This window comes from Oncorhynchus clarkii, chromosome 12, assembly GCF_045791955.1.
Source record: "Oncorhynchus clarkii lewisi isolate Uvic-CL-2024 chromosome 12, UVic_Ocla_1.0, whole genome shotgun sequence".
NCBI classification, from domain to species: domain Eukaryota; kingdom Metazoa; phylum Chordata; class Actinopteri; order Salmoniformes; family Salmonidae; genus Oncorhynchus; species Oncorhynchus clarkii.
This window is the reverse complement of record NC_092158.1, coordinates 62,912,755-62,933,138: the sequence shown is the minus strand read 5'-3', so window position 1 is coordinate 62,933,138 and position 20,384 is coordinate 62,912,755. Positions and strand designations below refer to the sequence as shown.

General features: G+C 42.7%; 1 protein-coding gene across 1 annotated transcript; it reads left to right on the top strand.

Moving 5' to 3' along the window:
- The first annotated feature begins 83 nt into the window (after positions 1 to 83).
- On the top strand, positions 84 to 20,073 carry LOC139420965 (serine/threonine-protein kinase NLK2-like). The gene is made up of 11 exons (XM_071171407.1): positions 84 to 1,637; positions 1,810 to 1,939; positions 4,224 to 4,279; positions 4,610 to 4,716; positions 4,991 to 5,076; positions 5,890 to 6,099; positions 11,420 to 11,521; positions 16,366 to 16,452; positions 16,619 to 16,817; positions 16,956 to 17,049; positions 17,167 to 20,073. Exons 1-11 carry the CDS (start codon positions 1,324 to 1,326, stop codon positions 17,213 to 17,215), a joined length of 1,434 nt encoding a protein of 477 aa, XP_071027508.1. The 5' UTR covers positions 84 to 1,323; the 3' UTR covers positions 17,216 to 20,073.
- The last annotated feature ends 311 nt before the right edge of the window (positions 20,074 to 20,384 follow it).

Genomic DNA, 20,384 nt, shown 5'->3' with positions numbered 1-20,384 from the left:
TACACCAGTGGTCTAACCCTCCCCCACCTTTTCTCCTGTCCTTTGCTATCCACCCCCCCCCCCTCCCCCCCTCCCAACTCCTCCTACTCACTATTCCACTACTTCAAACAGCTGATTTCCAAGAAAGAAAGGGATCATTCGGAAGAAATGGTTAGCAGATGACATAGAGAAGAGCGATTAAATTATATCACACAGTAGCTGGTTTAATTTCTCTTGGCACTTTTCATTTTCTATCAGTGGGTTTGATAGGGCTAGCTTGTTAGCAATTTAGCTAGCTGGCAACCCCGGCTAACGTTATTCCGCTAACGTTAGTGATGCAAAACTGACTTTCGTTGTGTAAAATCAAAAGAGGACTTCTTCGCGCTGCGAACCACGCGGGTTGGTTTTTCGTTCATTTCGTTTCGTCTACTGAAAGTGTTTTTTGGTCAAAGCAAATATATAGGTCACGAAAGTCTGCTAGCTAAATACCCGGCTGTCTTAAATGGGCCATGGAACAGCTGGTTAGCATTCGGTCTAATGCCAGCTAGTTAACGTTCTACAAATCTGAATTTCATTGACCGACAACTCGAGCTGGAAGAACCTGGTGTTTGCTACCTTTTTTATTTTTTTTTATTTAGCTACCTCTGAAACTGGTTAGCTTTAACATAAGCTAGTGTATGCAAACACAGGTGTGTGTACTTTTCGGTTTAGCTAGCTCGTTAGCAACCTTTGTCTGGTTGATGTTAACTATCTGAGCCCGGGGCAATAAACTAATGTAGTGCGAACTGGTAGCCAGGTAATGTAACATAGCATTGTTAGATAAGGGGAGACTTCTTACTCATCGTAAAATTAGGCCACAAAACAGAAAGCACAAATGTATTAACAGTGATAGGCATTGCTTTCTCCAGCCAGACTGGTTGATTGATTATGTGATCGCTGGTCAATTAGATAGCGTTTGTGTCGATATACCTCAGGAATTTCTGGACCCGAAAGTGTTTTCGATCACACTGCTGACGTTATACTTTTGGTTTTCTGTCGTGACCTAACGTTACCTACCTCACTAAAGCCAATAATGATGATTCCACGACAATAGTCTAATAGCAAGCTAAATAACACTGCTCATGTTATTATATAGCTAACAAGATAGCTGCTAGCCATATCAGACATGGTTTACATTCTCTGTTGCATGTTCTACAAGCAAGGAACAGAGTCACAACCATGCCTGCATAGAATACTGAAGTCAAGCTCTCGGTTCATGTATATGTAATGCATGCAACGCTCAAAGCGAGTACAGTATTAGACATAGCTCCCAAACGAACCCTTCTGATAGGGGTTTGAAATAGAATGGCATTCCATGGTACAGGCCTGCAGCAGACAGTATGTGGTAACCTGTTCCCCGGATCTGAGTTGGGGCATAACAAGTATTTTTGCGTCAACACCTCAACTGGATCCACTTCCACGGGCCTCAGTGCAACTCCAAGTCTAACTGGACCCACTGCACCTGCGGGGACGCCTCGACACCCGACGTCTCTTGGGGGAAGCACCGGTGGTGGGGCCGCTGTACCACAGCCTCACAGTAGTCCTGCCAGTGAAGTGCCAAGCCCTGCTGAGATGGAGCCTGATCGACCTATCGGTTATGGCGCATTTGGTGTGGTCTGGTAAGTTGGGCCATTTCAAATAAGAATGAAGACTGATTTCCACTGATTTCCACCCATCCAAAAAGGGTGTGTATCTAACAGGGGAATAAAATAGACATACTGTGTGTGCGCATGCACGTGTCCTCGCCATTGGTTACCAGTGCAAACAGACCCCTCCATCTTGCCCCTGCAGGTCAGTGACAGACCCTCGTGACGGGCGTAAGGTAGCCCTGAAGAAGATGCCCAATGTCTTCCAGAACCTAGTCTCATGTAAGAGGGTCTTCAGAGAGCTGAGGATGCTCTGCTTCTTCAAACACGACAACGTAAGAATGGATAGCCATACATCTATTAGAGGTCGCCCGATTTATGATTGTAACGCCAATACCGATTTATTGGAGGACCAAAAAAAGCTGATACCGATTAATCGGCCGATCTTACAAATATTTTTTATTTATTTGTAATAATGACAATTACAACAATACTGAATGAACACTTATTTGAACTATTTTAACTAACTAATATAATACATCAATAAAATAAATTTAGCCTCAAATAAATAATGAGATGTTCAATTTGGTTTAAATAATGCAAATACAAAGTGTTGGAGAAGAAAGTAAAAGTGCAATATGTGCCATGTAAAAAAGCTAACGTTTAAGGTCCTTGCTCAGAACATGAGAACATATGAACGCTGGTGGTTCCTTTTAACATGAGTCTTCAATATTCCCAGGCAAGAAGTTTTAGGTTGTAGTTATTATAGGAATTATAGGACTATTTCTCTCTATACGATTTGTATTTCATATACCTTTGACTATTGGATGTTCTTATAGGCACTTTAGTATTGCCAGTGTAACAGTGTAGCTTCTGTCCCTCTCCTCGTTCCTACCTGGGCTCGAACCAGGAACACATCGACAACAGCCACCCCAGAAGCAGCGTTACCCATGCAGAGCAAGGGGAACAACTACTCTCAAGTCTCAGAGCGAGTGACGTTTGAAACGCTATTAGCGCGCACTCCGCTAACTAGCTAGCCATTTCACATCGGTTACACCAGCCTAATCTCGGGAGTTGATAGGCTTGAAGTCATAAGCAGCGCAATGCTTGAAGCATTGCGAAGAGCTGCTGGCAAAAAGCACGAAAGTGCTGTTTGAATGAATGCTTACGAGCCTGCTTGTGCCTACCTTCGCTCAGTCAGACTGCTCTATCAAATCATAGACTTAATTATAACATAACACACAGAAATACAGAAGTAGGTCATTAATATGGTTGAATCCGGAAACTATCATTTCGAAAACAAAACGTTTATTCTTTCAGTGAAATACGGAACTGTTCCGTATTTTATCTAACGGATGGCATCCCTAAGTCTAAATATTGCTGTTACATTGCACAACCTTCAATGTTGTGTCATAATTACGTTAAATTCTGGCAAATTAGTTCGCAATGAGCCTGGAAGCCCAAACTGTTGCATATACCCTGACTCTGCGTGAAATGAACGCAAGACAAGTGACACAATTTCACCTGGTTAATATTGCCTGCTAACCTTTCTTTTAGCTAAATATGCAGGTTTAAAAATATATACTTCTGTGTATTGATTTTAAGAAAGGCATTGATGTTTATGGTTAGGTACACATTGGAGCAACGACAGTCCTTTTTCGCGTATGCGCACCGCATCGATTATATGCAACGCAGGACACGCTAGATAAACTAGTAATATCATCAACCGTGTGTAGTTAAAACTAGTGATTATGATTGATTGTTTTTTATGAGATAATTTGATTGCTAGCTAGCAACTTACCTTTGCTTCTTACTGCATTCGCATAACAGGCAGGCTCCTCGTGAGGCAGGTGGTTAGAGCGTTGGACTAGTTAACCGTAAGGTTGCAAGATTGAATCCCTGAGCTGACAAGGTAAAACTCTGTCGTTCTGCCCCTGAACCAGGCGTTAACCCACTGTTCCTAGGCTGTCATTGAAAATAAGAACGTGGTCTTAACTGACTTGCCTCGTTAAATAAAGTTGTTTTAAAAATAAACAACTTTTTGGTGAATCGGCAAAATTGGTGTCCAAAAATACCAATTTTCGATTGTTATGAAAACTTGAAATCGGCCCTAATTAATCGGCCATTCCGATTAATCGGTCGACCTCTAACATCTATACACAGGACTGCACAACACATACAGGATGCATCCTAAATGGCACCCTATTTCCTATACTTTGGACTGGGGTAAGGTGCCATTTTGAGACATTTTCATACAGTATTGCATCCATAATAGAGGCATAAGACATAGCGATGCATCTCCCCACTGCTCATTGATATGTTTCCATACAGAGGCTAGCTCGACAAATAGCACTGTGAAGTTAGAGGTTTGTTATAGTTTAGACACTTAAGGACGAGAAGTGCCATATCAAATGTCGGCTGTGGACGCTAGATCACTTGCTGAGTGTTGACAAGCAGTGGCGATTCAACGTGTACAATCATCAGAAAATGAACACGAAATGACGGCCAAAGATAGGATGGCCACTCACTGCTTTTAACCGTTCACCTGTCTGTTTTGTCTTTTAGAGCTCTAATCATTAAAACAACGAGAAGGATGATGATGATGATGTGTGTTTACAGGTGTTGTCAGCGCTGGACATTCTGCAGCCTCCGCAGATCGACTGCTTCGAGGAAATGTATCCTTCACATGCAAGTTCACGTGCACACACACACACGCACACATGACTGTTATGTGTCAGCCATTGTTCACTCGTGCACTTTCTCTGTCCCAGTTTCTCTATGTATTATCATGTCCTCCTCCTTTCAAAACAGTCTGAATCTACATAATACATTCTACATCAAGATAAACCTCAGCCGAGATGATACCATTAGGGATAGTCATGTGTTATGATAGATAGCTACATTTAACTTGACTATAGATAGAAGAAAGCTTAATACTCCATCTATGTGCTCCAGCCACATCCAATAGATGTCTGTTTCCTTGACCACGGGCAATGCCTGACTAGCTACGTGATCACTGAGCTGATGCAGAGTGACCTCCATAAAGTCATCGTGTCTCCCCAGCCCCTCACCACCGACCACATCAAAGTGTTCCTCTACCAGATCCTCAGAGGTGAGTGGGATGGAGGGAGGAGTAGGGAAAGGCGCTGTGTTGGAATGGAGTTGGAAGTCAAGGTTAAAGGTTGACTGCTGAGCCTAAAAACAACCCATTTGTGAGTTTTCCCCCCTATCCTTTCTTGGTTTGCAGGGTTAAAGGAGCCAGCTTGTTTCATGTGATGGAGCCATATTGACGGATTCATGTTGTCATTGACTGCAAACACTGAAGGGGAATTGGCTAGGGGCTATATTTGGACTGTTATGAGTAACAGTGATTCTCCTTCACTCAGGGCTGAAGTACCTGCATTCTGCTAGCATCCTGCACAGGGACATCAAACCTGGGAACCTGTTAGTCAACAGCAATTGCCTGCTAAAGGTAACTGTGTGTGTACACGTTTGTTTAGGCGTGTGTCCGCATGTATGAATGTGAATCTGTGTGTCTGAACTTCCGCAAAAGATATGACAAAAAAAGCATGATGCCTGGCACAGAAAAACATTTCATAGTAGAGATCAATATGGGCTGAAGAATATAATCTACACCTTTTCACAAACATACAAGTGTATTATGCTGTACTTACAGTGGTCAACCTACACTGGGTATACCAAACATTACAAACACCTTCCTAATATTGAGTTGCCCCCCACACCTTTTGCCCTCAGAACAGCCTCAGTTCATCAGGTCATGAACTCTACAAGGTGTTGAATGCATTCCACAGGGATGCTGGCCCATGTTGACTTCAATGCTTCCCACAGTTGTCTAGTTGGCTGGATGTCCTTAGGGTGGTCGACCATTCTTGACACACATGGGAAACTGTTGAGTATGAAAAACCCTGCCGCTTTGCAGTTCTTGACACACTGAAACTGTTCCACCTGGCACCTACTACCATACCCTGTTCAGAAGCATTTCAATCTCTTGTCTTGCCCATTATTCAGCCTCTGAATGGCACACACACACAATCCATGTCTCAATTGTCTCAAGGCTTTAAAAAAATTCTCCATCTACACTGATTTGAAGTGGATTTAACAAGTGACATCAAAAAGGTAGCTTTCACCTGGTCAGTCTGTCATGTCAAAGAGCAGGTGTTCTTAATGTTTTGTATACTCGGTGTATGTTATTATCATGTAACTATATTCCCCCTCTTCCACTCACCTCTGTCTCTCTCTCTCTCCTTCCCTCCCCCTCTCTCAGATCTGTGACTTTGGGCTGGCACGTGTGGAGGAGCCGGACCAGTCTCGTCACATGACCCAGGAGGTGGTGACTCAGTACTACCGGGCTCCTGAGGTGCTGATGGGCAGCCGCCATTATGGCTCTGCCATAGACGTCTGGTCGGTGGGCTGCATCTTCGCCGAACTACTGGGTCGACGCATCCTGTTCCAGGCCCAGAGCCCCATACAACAGGTAGGGCTGTTGCGGTAACTGTATTACCGCCACATCGGCGGTCACGAAGGTCATGAAGGCAGTCGAATTCAATGTGACCGTTTGATCACGGTAGTTAGGCTTCTCCAAGCTCTGATGCTGTTGATGGTCATTAGTAGCCTACCAAACTTGCTAACTGCCTGGTACTCAGCACTCTATTGTCCCTCTAATCACTCTGGCATCAATGCCAATGTAATCGAAAATCTATTCAAACACTTCATGAGCTCCCATGAGCTATTTATTTCTCAACTTTCCTAATATTAAGCCAATTGCTTATCTTTGGCTGGCATGAAAATGAACCACAGGAAAAGTGTCCACCATTCGCTATTTAAGTGCATAGATGACATGTATTTCTGCCCCTGTTTCGATACAAACCGTACCAATCAGAAGTTTCCACTCACCTACTCATTCCAGGGTTTTTCTTTATTTTTTACTATTTTCTACATTGTAGAATAATAAGACATCGAAACAATGACATAACACGTATGGAATCATGTAGTAACCCAAAAAGTGTTAAACAAATCAAAAATATATTTTATATTCTTCAAAGTAGCCACCCTTTGCCTTGTTGACAGCTTTGCACACTTGGTATTCAATAAAAAAGCATTCCTCATGAAGCTGTTTGAGAGGTGTCCTTTAGTAGTGGTTTCTTTGCAGCAATTTGACCATGAAGGCCTGATTCACGCAGTCTCCACTGAACAGTTGATGTTGAGCTGTGTCTGTTACTTGAACTCTGAAGCATTTATTTGGGCTGCAATTTCTGAGGCTGGTAACTCCTAATGAACTTATCCTCTGCAGCAGAGGTAACTCTGGGTCTTCCATTCCTGTGGCGGTCCTCATGAGAGCCAGTTTCATCATAGCGCTTGATGGTTTTTTCAACTGCACTTGTAGAAACTTTCAAAGTTCTTGACATTTTCTGGATTGACTGATCTTCATGTCTTAACCTGTTGAGTGTAGGGGGCAGTATTTTGATGTTTGGATGAAAAACGTACCCAAATGAAACTACCTATTTTTCAGGCCCAGAATTTAGAATATGCATATATTGTCAGATTTGGATAGAAAACACTCTAAAGTTTCCAAAACTGTCAAATTATTGTCTGAGTATAACAGAACTGATATCGCAGGGGAAAACCTGAAGAAAATCCAACAAGGAAGTGCCTAAGAGAAACGAATCTCCCTGTTCCATTGCATGCCGTACCTCCATTTTAAAGGGATATCAACCAGAATCCTTTCTCTTTGGCTTCCACATGGTGTGAACCGTCTTTAGACATAGTTTCAGGCTTTTATTCTGAAAAATCAGCAAGCAATCACATCGCGTCAGTGGATGGCTGGGTGCCAGCAGAGTTTTGCATGCGCAACAGCTTGGAGCAGACATTTTCTCTCTCTCTCCTATTGGAAAAAACTACGGTCCGGTTGAAATATTATTGATTATTTATTATAAAAACAACCTGAGGATTGATTATAAAAAATGTTTGACATGTTTCTACGAACTTTATGGATACTATTTGGAATTTTCGTCTGCCCCGTCGTGACCGCTCGAGCCTGTGGATTTCTGAACATAACACGCCAACCAAATGGAGGTATTTGGATATAAAAATCATCTTTATCAAACAAAAGGAACATTTATTGTGTAACTGGGAGCCTCGTGAGTGCAAACATCTAAAAATCATCAAAGGTAAGAGATTTATTTTATTGCTTTTCTGACCTTTCTGACTTTCTGACTTTCGTGACCAATCTACTTTGCTGCTAGCTGTTTGTAATGTTTTGTCTGCTGAGAGAGATGTCCTAACATTGCTGTAAAGCTTTTTTGAAATCTGACACGCCAGGTGGATTAACAACAAGCAAAGGTGTGTTTTGCTATATTGCACTTGTGATTTCATGAAAATTAAATATTTTTAGTCATGTAATTTGAATTTGGCCAAACTTTTGACCGGTACTGTATATTATTTAATATATGTAAAGACCAGATTTAATTAAGAATAGTCTGATGGGTGACAATATTATTATCACTTGTGAATTATATATTATCACTTGTGAATGATGCGACTTTTTCGAATCATAGTCGCACACCTCATGGAGCCTAACCCATAGGCCTATATGTTTTGATAAGGTTTGTATCACAACTGAAGTGGCTAAATTACTTCTTAAAATTAAGCACATTTATTTGTTTTACAAGGGGTGTGGAGCCTAACTGGCATACATAAAAGCATTACATGCATAATCGCATTTGCGGTTACTTTTGAGAATGGTGTTTTCCCGCTAATGGTACATTCGCGCTTATAGCCTACTGCCGTGTGCGTATTCCTGTGCTTATAATGTGAAGAAATTGCCTAATAGTTTATCAACATTTTAAGCTAAATGTTCTGATCTGTTGTGTCAGCCACATTGAGTAAAACATGATTCTTTTTATGTATTTCTCGCACGAATAAGAATAGTCTTGTACTATGGGGTATAGCAGATTGGCATAAGCTAGTGCTTTTGCTGTTCGTTAGGGCTACTCATCTTATTGGCTGATTAAAGTTAATGTGGACAGTTCTTCCAATATCGTTAATATGCACCTCGGAATTTAATAAGGACACGCAGTTGCATCCCCGATGTGTTGGTCTTCACTTGTAGCCTGTGAGAAAGACCCGATCACGTGATGGAGAGCAATGTGAGTGAGAGGTGCATCAGTAGCACTCAGGGAGAAGGGCACAACGCAGCACTCCGGGCCAAGGGCACAACGGCCACTGGCCGCTACAGGCATGGATTTTTTTAGGGTGTATTACAGCCAAACAAAGGGGACACCACTGTGAAATTTGAGGCATTATTAAATGCTTATCAAATTGTGAATGAGAAACTGATGAAGTGTGTGTATAGCCTGCAGAAAAAACAATTGAGCTCATTCCTTTTTTCTAGCAACTTTTTTTCAAATCATCATTATTTGCATCATGCAGCCTTGCAATGTATTACAAATCTAAATACACTGCTCAAAAAAATAAAGGGAACACTTAAACAACACAATGTAACTCCAAGTCAATCACACTTCTGTGAAATCAAACTGTCCACTTAGGAAGCAACACTGATTGACAATAAATGACACATGCTGTTGTGCAAATGGAATAGACAACAGGTGGAAATTATAGGCATTTAGCAATACACTCCCAATAAAGGAGTGGTTCTGCAGGTGGGACCACAGGCAACTTCTCAGTTCCTATGCTTCCTGGCTGATGTTTTGGTCACTTGAATGCTGGCGGTGCTTTCACTCTAGTGGTAGCATGAGACGGAGTCTACAACCCACACAACTGGCTCAGGTAGTGCAGCTCATCCAGGATGGCACATCAATTCGAGCTGTGGCAAGAAGGTTTGCTGTGTCTGTCAGCGTAGTGTCCAGAGCATGGAGGCGCTACCAGGAGACAGGCCAGTACATCAGGAGACGTGGAGGAAGCCTTAGGAGGGCAACAACCCAGCAGCAGGACCGCTACCTCCGCCTTTGTGCAAGGAGGAGCAGAAGGAGCACTGCCAGAGCCCTGCAAAAGGACCTGCAGCAGGCCACAAATGTGCATGTGTCTGCTCAAACGGTCAGAAACAGACTCCATGAGGGTGGTATAAGGGCCTGACGTCCACAGGTGGGGGTTGTGCTTACAGCCCAACACCTTGCAGGACGTTTGGCATTTGCCAGAGAACACCAAGATTGGCAAATTTGCAACTGGCGCCCTGTGCTCTTCACAGATGAAAGCAGGTTCACACTGAGCACATGTGACAGTCTGGAGACACCGTGGAGAACGTTCTGCTGCCTGCAACATCCTCCAGCATGACCGGTTTGGTGGTGGGTCAGTCATGGTGTGGGGTGGCATTTCTTTGGGGGGGGCCGCACAGCCCTCCATGTGCTCGCCAGAGGTAGCCTGACTGCCATTAGGTACCGAGATGAGATCCTCGACCCCTTGTGAGACCATATGCTGGTGCGGTTGGCCCTTGGTTCCTCCTAATGCAAGACAATGCTCGACCTCATGTGGCTGGAGTGTGTCAGCAGTTCCTGCAAGAGGAAGGCATTGATGCTATGGACTGGCCCGCCCGTTCCCCAGACCTGAATCCAATTGAGCACATCTGGGACATCATGTCTCGCTCCATCCACCAACGCCACGTTGCACCACAGACTGTCCAGGAGTTGGCGGATGCTTTAGTCCAGGTCTGGGAAGAGATCCCTCAGGAGACCATCCGCCACCTCAACAAGAGCATGCCCAGGCGTTGTAGGGAGGTCATACTGGCACGTGGAGGCCACACACACTACTGAGCCTCATTTTGACTTGTTTTAAGGACATTACATCAAAGTTGGATCAGCCTGTAGTGTGGTTTTCCACTTTAATTTTGAGTGTGACTCCAAATCCATACCTCCATGGGTGGATAAATTTGATTTCCATTGCTAATTTTTGTGTGATTTTGTTGTCAGCACATTCAACTATTTAAAGAAAAAAGTATTTAATAAGAATATTTCATTCAGATCTAGGATGTTATTTTAGTGTTCCCTTTGCTCAAAAAAATAGTGTATTTAGCCCAACATTTGTAGAACTAAAGTTACATTTAATAACTCTAAATTAAACAGGAGTATATTGCTTTGTTAACACAGAATAGCCTTGTGTGGGTACTCCCTCAAATCGTTTGGAGAAAATATACTTTCTATTTTATTCAGCTTTGTTCAATTGTATTCTTCATAATATAAAATAATGGCACTGAATTCTAAGCAAATTTTGTCTGCTAAATGAACTAGTGTAGCCTACAGCCATTTTGGCATAGCCAGATCAGGACCAAACATAAGGACAACTCAAGAGTATGCTATTCTGTTCTTCTGAAATAGACTAAATATCATGCTGCTTTAGACAGGTCTAAAATCAATTATGGATTTATTGTGAAGGTGTAGGCTATATTACATGGATTTATAAACATTTTAAAATGTAGATGCTCCAAAAGATCTGCATCAGTGGCTTGTGTGGAAGCTAGGAGATGCCAAATGTGTTTGTTAATTAACGGTCAATTACCGTGAGACCGACAGTTATTTGCTTGACAGTCACCGGCTGACAATTTTGTGACCGCCCTAGTAGAGGGGTGGGAGGCAGGGAACCCTGGGAGGGAGGAAGGAGGGAAAGCCATCTAAAGGTGTCATCTGTCTGGGCAATAATTTGTACTTTTATCTAACAATTAATAATCAAATCGTGTATCTAATTTTTTGGCCCTTGTGGATGGTCGGTTTTTATTTATTTAGGTTATTTGTCAAATTAAATCTCTCTCCCACCCTCACTCTCTCATCTCTCCCTCTACCCCGCAGTTGGATCTGATCACTGATCTCCTGGGTACCCCTCCTCTCTCTGCCATGGCATCTGCCTGTGAGGGGGCCAGAGCTCACATCCTGAGAGGACCTCACAAACCGGTACTTCCTCCTCACTACCTACTGCTTGCATTTTACAAATGAAAACACCTTACTTCCAACTAGGGTTGTTACTGTGACCGTATTATCACCACACCTGCGGTCACGAGTCATGACTGCAATCAAATTCCATGTGACCGTTTAGTCACGGTATCTAGGCTTCTCCAAAACTGCGCTCTGATGCCGCTGATTGTCATCAGTAGCCTACCGAACTTGCTAACTGCCGGTCATTATTGTTATTCTAATCACTCTGACGGCAATGCAAATGCAATCAAAAATCAAATCGAACACTTCATGAGAGCCCATGAACATTTCTATAGGCTATGCAATTGCGTGAGAAAATAGTTTTTAAGGCCCCTGTTAAAACGACGAGGGAGGTTCCCATCAGATTTCTGTAGGCTAAGCCTACAGTACTTTTTTTTCTCAACTTTCCTAATATTAAGCACATTGCTTCACTTTACAACAGGAGTAAAGCCTACCTGGCTGGTATGAAAATAAACCGCAAGAAAAGTGTCCTCCATTTGCTATTTGTGCATATGATGACATGTATTATTGATGTATATTTTTTCCCGCCTCTGTTCCGACAGGTGCATGATAATCATAGTCACACACCATGTAGCCTAGTCCATAGGCCTATATGTTTTAAGGTTTGTATCACAACTAGTGGCCAAATAACTCCAAATGTAGCCTATAGCCTAGGCATAGGACCCCTGGAACACGGTTGGAGAGCCCATAGTCTACAGAGCCTAGTGAAAAGTGTTCTTATAAGCCCGGCTGTTGCGCATTCGCGTGTGTAAAGACTTTTGACTGGCCACTATTTAAGAGGATTCCAGCTTTCTTGTGATGCTATATTTCTTGCTCACTTCTTAAAATGACGCACTTTAATCTGCTTTACAAGCAGTGTAGCCTACCTGGCATACGTAGACGGCGTGTGAGTTAACTTTGGGGAAGGTCATTTTCCCCATAAAAATGCTCCTTTTATAATAAAAGCATTACATGCATAATCGCTTTTGCAGACTTATGTAAGAGAGCCTACTATTTGTCATGTGATGAATAGATTGCATAGTCATAATTTAGGCTAACAATATAACTCAAATCAGTGTTAGCAAAAAAATAACATTCAATGCATGGCAAATCAATGCTTCCTATTTTTTTATTTATTTCTCTGTATAATTTTGGCAATTTTAAATCAATTTACTTTCGGGAAAGCTTATCTTCCCCTAACGTAACGTCCAGTGCAGGCAACGGATTACAAGTATTATATTTTTTTGTGGACCATTCTAAATCAAAAGTAATTCAACAACATGCACTATATATATATATATATATATATATATATATATATATATGATAGATTCGGCTATTTCAGCCAGCTGTTGCTGACAGGTACAGTGGGGCAAAAAAGTATTTAGTCAGCCACCAATTGTGCAAGTTCTCCCACTTAAAGATGAGAGAGGCCTGTAATTTTCATCATAGGTACACTTCAACTATGGCAGACAAAATGAGAAGGAAAAAAATCCAGAAAATCACATTGTAGGATTTAATGAATTTATTTGCAAATTATGGTGGAAAATAAGTATTTGGTCAATAACAAAAGTTTATCTCAATGCTTTGTTATATACCCTTTGTTGGCAATGACAGAGGTCAAATGTTTTCTGTAAGTCTTCACAAGGTTATCACACACTGCTGGTATTTTGGCCCATTCCTCCATGCAGATCTCCTCTAGAGCAGTGATGTTTTGGGGCTGTTGCTGGGCAACAAGGACTTTCAACTCCCTCCAAAGATTTTCTATGGGGTTGAGATCTGGAGACTGGCTAGGCCACTCCTTCGTTGCCTGGGCGGTGTGTTTGGAATCATTGTCATGCTGAAAGACCCAGCCACGTTTCATCTTCAATGCCCTTGCTGATGGAAGGAGGTTTTCACTCCAAATCTCACGATACATGGCCCCATTCATTCTTTCCTTTACACGGATCAGTCGTCCTGGTCCCTTTGCAGAAAAACAGCTCCAAAGCATGATGTTTCCACCCCCATGCTTCACAGTAGGTATGGTGTTCTTTGGATGCAACTCAGCATTCTTTGTCCTCCAAACACGACGAGTTGAGTTTTTACCAAAAGGTTATATTTTGGTTTCATCTGACCATATGACATTCTCCCAATCTTCTTCTGGATCATTCAAATGCTTTCTAGCAAACTTCAGATGGGCCTGGAAATGTACTGGCTTAAGCAGGGGGACACGTCTGGCACTGCAGGATTTGAGTCCCTGGCGGCGTAGTGTGTTACTGATGGTAGGCTTTGTTTACTTTGGTCCCAGCTCTCTGCAGGTCATTCACGGGGTGAGACCACCCCCATGGGGTGAGATCTTGCGTGGAGCCCCAGATCGAGGGAGATTATCAGTGGTCTTGTATGTCTTCCATTTCCTAATAATTTCTCCCACAGTTGATTTCTTCAAACCAAGCTGCTTAACTATTGCAGATGCAGTCTTCCCAGCCTGGTGCAGGTCTACAATTTTGTTTCTGGTGTCCTTTGACAGCTCTTTGGTCTTGGCCATAGTGGAGTTTGGAGTGTGACTGTTTGAGGTTGTGGACAGGTGTCTTTTATACTGATGACAAGTTCAAACAGGTGCCATTTAATACAGGTAACGAGTGGAGGACAGAGGAACCTCTTAAAGAATAAGTTACAGGTCTGTGAGAGCCAGAAATCTTGCTTGTTTGTAGGTGACCAAATACTTATTTTCCATCATAATTTGCAAATAAATTCATTAAAAATCCTACAATGTGATTTTCTGGATTTTTCTCATTTTGTCTGTCATAGTTGAAATGTACCTATGATGACAATTACAGGCCTCTCATCTTTTTAAGTGGGAGAACTTGCACAATTGGTGGTTGACTAAATACTTTTTTTCCCCACTGTATATAAAATCAAGCACACAGCCATGCAATCTCCATAGATAAACATTGGCAAGTAGAAGGGCCTTATTGAAGTGCTCAGTGACTTTCAACGTAACACCGTCATAGGATGCCACCTTTCCAACAAGTCAGTTCGTTAAAATTCTGCGCTACTAGAGCTGTTCCAGTAAACTGTAAGTGCTGTTATTGTGAAGTGGAAACGTCTAGGAGCAACAATGGCTCAGCGCGAAGGGGTTGGCCACACAAGCTCACAGAACAGTCTGTCCTCGGTTGCAACACTCACTACCGAGTTCCAAACTGCCTCTGGAAGCAACGTCAGCACAATAACTGCTCTTCGGGAGCATTGTGAAATGGGTTTCCATGGCTGAGACGCTGCACACAAGCCTAAGATCACCATGCACAACGCCAAGCATCGGCTGGTGTGTTGTAAAGCTCACTGCATTGGACTCAGGAGCAGTGGAAATGCGTACTCTGGAGTGATGAATCACGCTTCACCATCTGGCAGTCCGGCGGACTTATCTAGGTTTGGCGGATGCCAGGAGAACGCTACCTGCCCCAATGCATAGTGCCAACTGTCAAGTTTGGTGGATGAATAATGGTCATGGGGTGTTTTTCATGTTCCAGTGAAGGGAAATCTTATGCTACAACATACAATGACATTCTAGACGATTCTGCTTCCAAAAGTTTGGGGAAGGCCCTTTCCTGTTTCAGCATGACAATGCCCCGTGCACAAAACGAGGTCTATACAGAAATGGTTTGTCGAGATCAGTGTGGAAGAACTTCGACCCCATCAAACATCTTTGGAATGAATTGGAATGCTGACTGCGAGCCAGGCCTAATCGCCCAACATCCGTGCCCGACCTCAACTAATGCTCTTGTGGCTGAATGGAAGCATGTCCCTGCAGCAATGTTCCAACATCTAGTGGAAAGACTTCCCAGAAGAGTGGAGGCTGTTATAGCAGCAAAGGGGGGACCAAAACCCATGGTTTTGGATTTAGATTTTTGAAGACCAGGTGTCCACATACTTTTGATCATGTAGTGTATATTAGTAGGCTATATGTAACGACCAGATTTAAATGAAGAATAGTCTGATGGGTCAGAATGTTATGAAGTGCTTGTCACATTGTGAATGAGAGATTGATGAAGAATGTGCAGTTTACGAAAACTCATGCCTTTTCATGCAACTTTTTTCAAATCATCATTAGTCCCGTCATGCAGCCTTAGGCTGTATGTTTAGATTTGTAATCCATTCAAAGTTTATAACAACAAAAGTTGCATAAATAACTCTAAATTAAACATATAGGAGCACCCGTTTCTTTAACTGCTCAACACAGAATAGCTGCATGTGTCACTCCCTCTGAAATTGTTTGGGGGGGGGTTCATAGCTTTCTATGATATTCAGCTATGTTCAATTGTATTCTTCATACTTTAAAATAATGCCACGGAATTCTAAGCTAATCTTGTCTGCTAAATGAGCTGAGCTAGTCGAGCCCATAGCCAGACCAGGGCCTACTCAGAATGTGCTAATCTGTTCTTCTGAAGTAGGCTACATTTTCTTCGTTTCTTTCGGCCTGTCTAAAATAAATAATGGATTTATTGTGATGTACGCTATATTAAATTCATTTCTTGTACTTTTTGTACTTTGATTGTAGGCTATGCGTGCAAGCCAGGAGATGCTGAACGTGTTTATGTTAATACCCTCCAAAAATATTTTGGAAGAAATAGAGAAACGTGCAAGGGTGCCAAAATATTACTGCTCATGGCCCAGTTTCCCAAAAGCATCTTGAAAGACTAAGTTCATTGGTGAACTTAGCCTTAAGATGCTTTTGGGAAACCGGGCCCAGATATGATCTATACCCTACCCACAATCCTTATCTAAAACTAGGTGCAGCAGTTCATGATGTGAAATCTCTCTCTCTCTCCCCCCACCTTCCCCCTCAGCCGTCACTCTCTGTGTTATACATGCTGTCGGACGGGGCGACCCACGAGGCCGTGCACCTGTTGTGTCGTATGCTGGTGTTTGATCCGGTGAGTACAGACAAAAGTCTATAGAGAACCGTCACTCTAAAGGCTTCCTCTTTTTTTTTTTATAGGGACATTCAAGCAAGAGCTGAAAAATGTAGTTAGCTACAGTAAGGGAGAAAATACAAGATTAGAGGGGGACCAACTTTCTCTCCATGTGTGTGTGACTCAGGCCAAACGGATCTCGGGCAGCGACGCCCTCTCCCACCCTTACCTGGACGAGGGCCGTCTGCGCTACCACACGTGCATGTGCCAGTGCTGCTACTCGGTGCCCAGCGGGCGTGTGTACACGCGGGACTTTGAACCGCCCGCCGACCGCAACTTCAGCCACAGCTACGATAACAGCCTGCTCTCTGTCTGGCAGGGCAAAGGTAGGAGCTATCTGGTGCTCTTCCCTCTACTCCTCTTTCTCGTCACTTCTCTTCTGTCTTTTTTCCAACCCAGCTTGTTATTGTTATTGCAATTGATGGCCAATCTCGCTCTCGCAATCTCTCCTCTCGCTCTATCAGAGCTCATCCATCACTTCATAACAGAGCACCAGCAGGGGAAACGAGTGCCGCTGTGCATCAACCCCCAGAGTGCTGCCTTCAAGACCTTCATCAGGTGAGGAACACCAAGGGAGGGAGGGACGAACGCAACTAACATACATGCAGCTTAAAATACTATTTTGCCATGTACTATCTACATCTCTCTCTGTTTATCTTTCTCGATCTCTCTCAGGTCTACTGCGTGGCATTCCTCCAAAGTCTCCAGGAAGGAGGAGAGATGAAGGGGAGTGTCGTTCATGTACAAGAGGAATCGTGGGAAATTCAGTTTGATAAAAAGAACAAGACAAGCTTTGGTCCGTATAATAGAGAGAGGCTTGGGTTTCTCTGGATGAAGGGGAGGTGTGAATGAAACCGTACGCCAGCCTCTCCGAGAGAAGAACAGTGTCTGTCAGAGGAAATGCTCACTTTTATTAAAGACTACATTTCCCTTCAATGAAAACTACAGTTCCCAACTATGAAAACTGCTATTGACACTGGGGAAGACTTGAGGACACCAACGCTATAGGCATTTCTGAAAACTAAAATGTGCTGCTGAATTTAAAAAAAGGAATAAAGAAAGAGCGAAGACTGGTAGAAGAGGAAAATTATTGGAAACATTTATTACTAGAAGAGTTGAGGTTGGTTGTGTTGTGCTCCAACGTGGATGGCGGAGACAAAGGAATAGCTGTTTTATTATTTATGTTGAATAATTGTTCTGCTCTGTTAAGTCATTCCAGCCGCGTGCAATATGATGAAAAGCAACGTGCTCCTGGCGATACCATACTCTCTTTACCTGTGCGCTCAGTGACTTAGGCATGTTAATGTCACATTGATGACCCTACCTTTTTAATCATTGATTCTATTGATTTGGTTTGTTAGTTTCACTGGACCCATTCTCAATATCTTCGGTAAACTGGTCTTAGATCTGCGCTACAAATGCAACCTCTGGCCTTGAGCGTGGCTCCGTGCTACTTTTGAATCTTCCCTCCCAATCTGCCCTTGTCCATAAGACCAAACCATTTTCAAGACAACAAATTGACCGGGTTCTTTGATTGGGTGGGGCCACAGCAGGGGAGGAGCTTCTGGGACTCGAGGTAGATGGAGCCTCGCCCATGTTTTTAAAATCATATTATTTTATATTTTAATTTATTGTTTGATTTAGCTTCTCTGAATGGCAGTTTGAGCTTGAGCACATGTTGTGCCCATGTACTGAGTAGTCAGCCATTTCGGTGTGTGTGTGTGTGTGTGCTCACGTGTGTAGAGTTTAAGGGAATGTGCAGTTTTCTTCTTCAATGATCTCATTACCTCAAACAGTTGGAGTCAAAAAGGGAACCCAGAGAGAGTCTACTGGGTAAAGTGTACATAGATCCAACTCAACTACTACGTACTGTAACGTGATGTCATTCCTTTGTACTAAATCACTGTCCTTAAACTCTCTCCGTCACTCGCCTCCTTTCTCCCTCTTGGAGAGAGGGAAGGAGGATGAGGAACAGGTGGCAGGAAGAACAGCTTGTTGAAATGTGTTGGTGAAATGCTGCTGTGTTTTGGTTTTCCTTTATTGGTTTATTTCCAGTTGAGTTCACGGCTCAGGTGTTCCGTTGCAAAGTACTGTGGACCCGACCACGCAAATACACACCGATATTATTCACCAATAACATTGTGCCTCAATTTTTCTTTTATTTTACCCACAAAGAGGAACCGCAAAGCTCTGTGTGCTGAACCTCTGACTGGAGCTAGTACTAACTAAAATGAGGATCCTGAAGACGCCGTACTGTGCGTACTGTGCTTTTTGGCATTGCCGTCATGGCAGTGGTCAGGCCCTTGTCCCACCACTTGATGGTGCTATTGGCAGTGTAGGCTAGGGGGTGATGGGGATTGCCAAAATGTTTCACTTAAACCTGCATGTATGTATTTATGATTTTTTTTTTTTTAAAGGAAGAGGATTTGGATGCAGTGCAATGGGAGTTGTCGCCATGGACAAACCTTCCTTGTGGTGATGTTAATTAGATTTTAGGAAATATTATTTGTTTTAATGTGTTTTTATTTCGGACTGTTTTGTGATGTGATTCATTTAAAAAGTTTTTGGGGGTTTTCACAACTTGGCTATTGTCTTTAGTAGAGAGTCCAAGCAGGCTGGGTTTTAGAAGAGCTCACCGTGAGCCTGTCTCTCTCCCTTACACCCTCCTTTCTTCTCTCTATCCCCCTCACACTGTCCTCTCGTCTCTGTTTGCCTTTTATAGCAGGGTCATATTCACTAGGCACCGAAAAGAAAAGACTCAAACTGTGAGGGACTACTTGAACTTGTCCAATAAGAAACTTGATGCAAAATGTGTTCCTACAGTGTGCGCTAAGGAGTATGACCCAACTATGCTTGAGGTAGAAGCCAATAAGGACATCTTCCTCATTGGAGGAGCTTCCTCTGGCAGTTAAATAGTTTAAAGCAGCTTTTCATCCTCTCCTTCTTTCCTTTATTGGCACTGATAGAAGACAGGTTAAAGCAATGTAGTAGAGAGAAGCTCAGTTGGGGATTTGCTTTCACATGCCCAGTTCTCTTCAGGCAGGATCCGTCCCAAATGGCAACCCATTCCCTTTCTAGTGCACTACTTTTGAGGGTCCTGGTCAAAAGTATTGCACTATATAGGGTGCCATTTGGGACGTACACCCCTTACTGAAGGAAAGGAAGCAAGTCTGTATCCTCCGTTTGTGCATCAATAGGCACGGGAGAGAGACTACACCTGGGAATGTAGATGTTAGAAATACGGGAGAAAAAACTGATACGTGTGTTTTTTGATTGTTCTGAATATGAAACCGATGTTTTGAAAAAAAAAAAACGTTTTTTTTTTGTCATGATATTTTAGGAAAAGTCTTTGACTTGTGTTCCCAACAAATACTTGAATTTCTTAAGAAAACAACTAGAGTAAAGTAGTGAATGAATAAATGGATAGTCACTGGATAATATTCCTGTGTGGTGTCTGTCCGCTTATCGATGGGGAGGGGGCTCAAAGGGCAACGTTACATTGTACATTGTGTCAGGTTGTTGATTTAAGGGCTGCTGTTATTTTTTTTGCCTCGTGTTTTATTTTTTGAGGGTTGTTTTTCTCGCGTTCAGAAAGGTTGGTTGTAATGTAATTTCTCTCTGGCAATTTTTCAACAGGTTCAATTTCAACGTGTCTGATAATAACTGTCTATTATGCCTATTACATTATAGCCCCAATTATGTGATACTGAGATATTATAATCAGTTTATACATATGACAAATGTGTATTATCCTTCAGTAAAGTGTTACCAAATGTATCACACATTATTGTACAGCTTATCAGTTTGAGGTTGACCCAACTGCAGAGGTTGTGCAAATTTAGATTGCTTCTGTGTTTTCTATCCATGTGCTAATAAACATCTTAATGTCCAAG